Source organism: Ranitomeya imitator, chromosome 2 (genome assembly GCF_032444005.1).
Source record: "Ranitomeya imitator isolate aRanImi1 chromosome 2, aRanImi1.pri, whole genome shotgun sequence".
Lineage (NCBI taxonomy): Eukaryota > Metazoa > Chordata > Amphibia > Anura > Dendrobatidae > Ranitomeya > Ranitomeya imitator.
In genome coordinates this window covers 157,287,697-157,296,227 of record NC_091283.1, presented here as the reverse complement: position 1 = coordinate 157,296,227, position 8,531 = coordinate 157,287,697, and the positions used below count along the sequence as shown (strand labels likewise).

The window sequence follows — 8,531 nt, the reverse complement described above, 5'->3', positions numbered from 1 at the left end:
TATATACAGGAGGAGATGACACATAGGTATATACAATATACAGGAGGAGATGACATACAGCAGGTATATACTATTTACAGGGGAGATGACATACAGGTATATACTATATACAGGAGATGACATACAGGTGTATACTATATATAAGGGAGATGACAAACATACTGAGGGGAAAATGAGAGGTGTGAGGTGAAAATGAGGGGTGTGAGGTGAAAATGAAAAGGTGTGAGTGTAAAATGATGGTATGTGCACACGTTGCGGATTTTGCTGCGGATCCGCAGCGTTTCCGCACCTGCGGATCCGCAGCAGTTTCCCATGAGTTTACAGTACAATGTAAACCTATGGGAAACAAAATCCGCAGTGCACATGCTGCAAAAAAAACACATGGAAACACAGCGTTTTATTTTCCGCTGCATGTCAATTTTTTGTGCGGAATCCGCAGCGTTTTTACACCTGCTCCAATAGAAAATGCAGATGTAAAACCGCATCGGAATCCGCAATAGAAAACGCGATAAATCTGCAGTAAAAACCGCAGCGGTTTTGCACTGCGGATTTATCAAATCCACTGCGGAAAATTCCGCAGAGGAGCTTTCTACGTGTGCACATACCCTGAGAGGAGTGAGGGAAAATGGTGGAGTGATCGGAAAATGACAGATGTGAGGTCGAAATGACAAATGAGAGGAGTGATGGGAAAATAAGAGAAGGGAGGTGCTACAACTAACCACAGATATTTACTATCTATCTATCTATTTATATATATATATATATATATATATATACACACATATATATACACACACACACACTACATATATATATATATATATACACACACACTGTATATATATATATACACTATATATATATATATATACATATATATATATATATATATATACACACACACATATATATATATATATATATACACATATACACTATATATATACACATATACACTATATATATATATATATATATATACACTATATATATATATATATATATATACACACTATATATATATATATATATATACACTATATATATATATATATATATATATATATATATATATATATATATATATATATATATATATATATATATATATATATATATATATATATATATATATATATATATATACACACACACACAAAATATATATATATATAACGCTGGGAGCGTCACTCTGTCCGAAGCCTTTATAGACTGCGCTGGCGCAAGCGCCGGCGCAGTCTGGCCCCCACAGAGTGACGCTCCCAGGAGATCGCGGTATGCGTAAGCACTGAACGCATACCGCGATCTCCACCGGAGAGTCAGGGACCGTGGACGCGCCAGGAGGGAGGGTAAGTATATTCACCTGTCCTCCGTTCCAGCGCTGCGTGCGGCTCCGTCTCCCGGCTCCTCTGCTGTGACAGAGTCCAGTCACAGGCAGAGGAGCCGGAGTGTGTGTTCAAGAAAATGTCGCCGGAAAGCGCGGACTGCGCAGGCGCCGATTCCTGCTGCCGGAATCGGCGCCTGCGCAGTCCGCGCTTTCCGGCGACATTTTCTTGAAGACACACTCCGGCTCCACTGCAGGTGTGTCTTCAAGAAAATGGCGCCGGAGAGCGCGGACTGCGCAGGCGCCGATTCCTGCTGCCGGAATCGGCGTCTGCGCAGTCCGCGCTTTCCGGCGCCATTTTCTTGAAGACACACCTGCAGTGGAGCCGGACGATAGGGGAGTATGGTATTTTTTTTTTTTATATGGTAGCAGCATACGGGGGCATACACACTGGAGCGTCTTATGGGGGGCATATAATACAATAGTGGCGCAGGATGGGAGCAGCACATGACAGAACGGGCGCAGGATGGCAGCAGCACATGACAGAACGGGTGCAGGATGGCAGCAGCGCATGACAGAACGGGCGCAGGATGGCAGCAGCACATGACAGAACGGGCGCAGGATGGCAGCAGCACATGACAGAACGGGCGCAGGATGGCAGCAGCACATGACAGAACGGGCGCAGGATGGCAGCAGCATATGACAGAACGGGCGCAGGATGGCAGCAGCACATGACAGAACGGGCGCAGGATGGCAGCAGCGCATGACATAACGGGCGCAGGATGGCAGAAGGATGGGAGCAGCACATGACAGAACGGGCGCAGGATGGCAGCAGCGCATGACAGAACGGGCGCAGGATGGCAGCAGCACATGACAGAACGGGCGCAGGATGGCAGCAGCACATGACAGAACGGGCGCAGGATGGCAGCAGCACATGACAGAACGGGCGCAGGATGGCAGCAGCACATGACAGAACGGGCGCAGGATGGCAGCAGCACATGACAGAACGGGCGCAGGATGGCAGCAGCACATGACAGAAAGGGCGCAGGATGGCAGCAGCACATGACAGAACGGGCGCAGGATGGCAGCAGCACATGACAGAACGGGCGCAGGATGGCAGCAGCGCATGACAGAACGGGGGCGCAGGATGGGAGCAGCACATGACAGAACGGGTGCAGGATGGGAGCAGCACATGACAGAACGGGCGCAGGATGGCAGCAGCGCATGACAGAACGGGCGCAGGATGGCAGCAGCGCATGATGGAGACCATATACCAATATAAATGCTCGCCACCCGGGCGTAGAACGGGTTCAATAGCTAGTGTATATATATATATATATATATATATATATATATATATATATACTAGCTATTGAACCCGTTCTACGCTCTGTGTATAGTATCATTGTACAGGTAATACAGTGATCACCAGTGACATACACAGGAGCTCTGTATACAGTGTCCATGTACAGGTTGAAGGAAGACTTTAAGTCCATCTAGTTCAACCCATAGCCTAACCTAACATGCCCTAACATGTTGATCCAGAGGAAGGCAAAAAAAACCATGTGGCAAATAGTAAGCTCCACATTGGGGAAAAAAAAATTCCTTCCCGACTCCACATACGGCAATCAGACTAGTTCCCTGGATCAACGCCCTATCAAGGAATCTAATCTATATAACCTGTAACATGATACTTTTCAAGAAAGGCATCCAGTCCCCTCTTAAATTTAAGTAATGAATCACTCATTACAATATTACACTTATTACAATATGGCAGAGAGTTCCATAGTTTCACTGCTCTTACAATAAAGAATCCGCGTCTTATTATGCTTAAACCTTCTTTCCTCCAGACGAAGAGGATGCCCCCTTGTCCCTGTTTCAGGTCTATGATTAAAAAGATCATCAGGAAGGTCTCTGTACTGTCCCCTCATATACTTATACATTAAAATAAGATCACCCCTTAGCCTTCGTTTTTCCAAACTAAATAGCCCCAAGTGTAATAACCTATCTTGGTATTGCAGACCCCCCAGTCCTCTAATAACCTTGGTCGCTCTTCTCTGCACCCACTAATACACCTGCTAATACAGTGATCACCAGTAACATTATACACAGATCTGTATATAGTGTCAATGTACAGGTAATACAGTGATCACCAGTGACATTTTACACAGGAGCTCTGTATACAGTGTCCGTGTACAGGTAATACAGGGATCACCGGTGACATTATACACAAGAGCTCTGTATATAGTGTACAGGTAATACAGTTATCACCGGTGACATTATACACAGGAGCTCTGTATACAGTGTCCGTGGACAGGTAATAGTGATCACCAGTAACATTATACACAGTAGCTCTGTATAGTGTCAGTGTATAGGTACTAAAGTGATTACCAGTGATACTATACACAGGAGCTCTATATATAGTGTACAGGGATCACAGGTGACATCATACACAGGAGCTCTGTATATAGTGTACAGGTAATACAGTGATTAAAAGTGACACTATACACAGGAGTTCTGTATATAGTGTCATTGTACAGGTAATAGTGATCACCAGTGACATTATACACAGGAGCTCTGTATATAGTGTCAGTATACATGTAATACACACACACACACAAATCCTGGCTTTCTCACATATATCCGTCCTGGTCCCTTGTCCTGCCTCCCATATATTTGCATCCTGGCCCCCATATATATGCATCCTGCCCCTCATATATATGCATCCTGGCTCCTATATATATATACATATTATGATGTCCACAAAGTACTTGCCCCTGTATACAATGAGGTCCCCATAGTATAATCTCCCCCATGTACAGTATGATGCCCCCACAGTACATTCCCCAGAAAGCAGTGTGATGCCCCCCACAGCACATTCTCCCACACAATATGATGTATACAAATTATATTCCCCCCACACACAGTATGATGCTCTATCCAGCACATTCTTCCATTCCCCAACAGAGTATGATGTTCCCGTAGTAGTGTCCCATTCACACACACTACATTTTCCCCCACACGCAGTATGATGCACCCACATTTCCCTCACATGCAGTAGGATGCACCCACACTACATTCTCCCATTTATAGTAGGATGCCCACACAGAATATTCTCCCAAACACAGGATGCCTCCACAGTATATTCCCCCACACATATGATCTTCAAACAATACATTCCCCCACACATTGAATTATGCTTACACTGTACATCCTCCCATAGTATGATGCACACAGTAGAATGCCCCCACAGTACATTCACCCATACAAAGTATGATGCCCCCCAGTATATTCCCCCACACACAGTATGATGCCCCCACACAGTATGATGCCCTCACCGTATATTCCCCCCAGACAGTACATTCCCCAACATGAAGTACTCAATATATTCCTCCACATGCAGTGTGATACTCCCAGTACATTCTCCCACACACAGAAGGCCTGCCGAATTATATTCTCTTATTCAGTGTTATGCCTTCAATGTATATTCCCCCACACACAGTATATTCCCCTACACAATACGTTGCCTCAGTACAATCACACACACACACGATAGTCCCAGTACATTCACTCACAAACACACACACAGTATGATGCCCCAGTACATTCTCCCATACACACAGTAGTATGCTCCCACAATGCATTCTCCCATACACACAGAATGATGCCGCCACTGTACGTTCCCCCACATACAGTATGATGCCCTCACACTACATTCCCCCACATACAGTATGATGCCCCCCTCACAGTACATTCCTCCACATACAGCAGGATGTCCTCACAGTACATTCCCACATACAGTATGATACCCACAGAGTACATTCCCCCACATACAGTACATTCCCCCACATACAGTATGATACCCCCACAGTACATTCCCCCACATACAGTATGATGCCCCCACAATGCATTCTCTCACATACAGTATGATGTCCTCACAGTACATTCCCCCACATACAGTATGATGCCCCCACAGTACATTCCCCCACATACAGTATGATACCCCCACAGTACATTCCCCCACATACAGTATGATGCCCTCACTGTACATTCCCCCACATACAGTATGATGTCCCCACAGTACATTCCCCCACATACAGTATGATGCCCTCACAGTACATTCCTCCACATACAGTATGATGTCCCCACAGTACATTCCTCCACATACAGTATGATGCCCTCACAGTACATTCCCCCACATACAGTATGATGCCCTCACAGTACATTAACTCACATACAGTATGATGCCCCCACAGTACATTCCCCCACATACAGTATGATACCCCCATAGTACATTCCCCCACATACAGTATGATGCCCTCACTGTACATTCCCCCACATACAGTATGATGTCCCCACAGTGCATTCCTCCACATACAGTATGATGTCCCGACAGTACATTCCCCCACATACAGTATGATGCCCTCACAGTACATTCCCCCACATACAGTATGATACCCTCACAGTACATTCCTCCACACAGTATAATGTCCCCACAGTACATTCCTCCACATACAGTATGATGCCCCCACAGTACATTCCCCCACATACAGTATGATGCCCTCACTGTACATTCCCCCACATACAGTATGATGTCCCCACAGTACATTCCCCCACATACAGTATGATGCCCTCACAGTACATTCCTCCACATACAGTATGATGTCCCCACAGTACATTCCTCCACATACAGTATGATGCCCTCACAGTACATTCCCCCACATACAGTATGATGCCCTCACAGTACATTAACCCACATACAGTATGATGCCCCCACAGTACATTCCCCCACATACAGTATGATACCCCCACAGTACATTCCCCCACATACAGTATGATGCCCTCACTGTACATTCCCCCACATACAGTATGATGTCCCCACAGTGCATTCCTCCACATACAGTATGATGTCCCCACAGTACATTCCCCCACATACAGTATGATGTCCCCACAGTGCATTCCTCCACATACAGTATGATGTCCTCACAGTACATTCCCCCACATACAGTATGATACCCTCACAGTACATTCCTCCACATACAGTATGATGTCCCCACAGTACATTCCTCCACATACAGTATGATGCCCTCACAGTACATTCCCCCACATACAATATGATGCCCCCACAATGCATTCTCCCACACACAGTATGATGCTCAGTTGTATTGAAATTAATGTGACTGAGTTGTAGTACCACGCCTGGCCTGTAGACAAGTTTGGTGCTGTTACGGGAAGAAAGCAACATTTTTTTTTTTTTCAATTCTGGACAGTGCTTTTATATCAAAGTTTTATTTAGAGATGTCCTTCTGTGATTTTGAAGGGTGGTCTATTCAATTAAGCTCCATGGGATCCACCTACCCTCCAACACCTCCACTATCCCGATGTCATTGGGTTTTTAGACAAATTGGAGTGGGGGTTTGACTAGACCCAAAAGGTGTGACACCCTGTATTCCAATCAACTCAGAATGGTAATTTTTAGTTTAATCTATTTATTATACAGCCTGCTATAGAAAACCAACCTGCTGTCATTTTATTGTCTCATTTGCACAAGGCAATGGCTTAATGTAGCGTCCTAGTTTTATGCAACTAGGAAAAGATCCAGAGATCAGTGTGATCAGACGATCAATTACAAGATGACCTAGATATAAAGCAGATCATTGCAGAAGGTTTCTATAAAATACTAAAATGAAATCACAAACTGAAACCATGAAATCCAGGAGGCTTTATTGCACTGCACACAGAAGTTATGGGATCTCAGCTGATGTTATAGATGCCTTGTCCATGGAGACCTTGACGAGCTACGGCATCAGACCGATGGGCGCTGAATGCTCTCTGTCGTGCCTTCTCACTGGGAAAGGTATCTAGATGAGGAGCAACCTGGGAGAAAAAGCAAAAGTAAAAAATCAGCAACCCAAAGTCATGGTGTTGTGCAGAAGTGATCGCGCATGTGTATTACATACATATACAGACATACATATACACAGACAGAATGAACAAAGACTCCTGGGAATGATGATCCGGACTCACAGAGCCCTGATATCACATAATCCAGTCTGTCTGGGATCACATGAAGAGACAGAAGGATCTGCACAAGCCTCATACACAGAAGATCTGGGGTCAGTTTTCCAGGATGTTTGGAACAAACTCCTGCCGAGATTAGAGATACTGAGAATTATACTCAGTATACAGGACTGGAGAAGTGGTACTGTGCAGTATATAATATGTATATATACATACATACATATATACACACAGGTGGGGTGGTACTGTGCAGTGTATATACAGAATAATACAGATATTGAGAATTACACCCAGTATACAGGACAGGAGAAGTGGTACTGTGCAGTGCATACATACAGGACAGGAGATGTGGTACTGTACTGTGCAGTGTATATACAGAGGACAGGAGGAGTGGTACTGTGCAGTGTATACAGGACAGGAGGAGGGGTACTGTGCAGTGTATATATACAGGACAGGAGGAGTGGTACTGTGCAGTGTATATATACAGGACAGGAGGAGTGGTACTGTGCAGTGTATATATATATATATATATATATACAGGACAGGAGGAGTGGTACTGTGCAGTGCATATATATACAGGACAAGAGGAGTGGCACTGTGCAATGTACAGTGCAGACCAAAAGTTTGGACACACCTTTTCATTTAAAGATTTTTCTGTTTTTTCAGGACTATGAAAATTGTCCATTCACACTGAAGGCATCAAAACTATGAATTAACACATGTGGAATTATATACTTAGTTTCAGTTGTTTCACACTTTTTTGTTATGTCTTAGATTCTAGGTTCTTCAAAGTAGCCACCTTTTGCTTTGATGACTGCTTTGCACATTCTTGGCATTCTCTTGATGAACTTCAAGAGGTAGTCAACGGGAATGGTTTTCACTTCACAGGTGTGCCCTGTCAGGTTTAATAAGTGGGATTTCTTGCCTTTTAAATGGGGTTAGGACCATCAGTTGTGTTGTGCAGAAGTCTGGTGGATACACAGCCGATAGTCCTACTGAATAGACTGTTAGAATTTGTATTATGGCAAGAAAAAAGCAGCTAAGTAAAGAAAAACAAGTGGCCATCATTACTTTAAGAAATGAAGGTCAGTCAGTCTGAAAAATTGGGAAAACATTTTGAAAGTGTCCCCAAGTGCAGTGGCAAAAACCATCAAGCGCTACAAAGAAACTGACTCACATGAGGACC

General features: G+C 44.3%; 1 protein-coding gene across 2 annotated transcripts in view; it reads right to left on the bottom strand.

The window, feature by feature from the left end:
- Positions 1 to 7,031: 7,031 nt before the first annotated feature.
- Positions 7,032 to 8,531, bottom strand: part of CFAP77 (cilia and flagella associated protein 77) — a 170,463-nt gene continuing 168,963 nt past the window's right edge. For both annotated transcript variants that reach the window (XM_069747582.1, XM_069747581.1), the window contains exon 6: positions 7,032 to 7,201. In XM_069747582.1, coding sequence (XP_069603683.1) covers positions 7,079 to 7,201 — 123 coding nt within the window. In that variant the 3' untranslated portion in view covers positions 7,032 to 7,078. The remainder of the gene's footprint in view (positions 7,202 to 8,531) is intronic.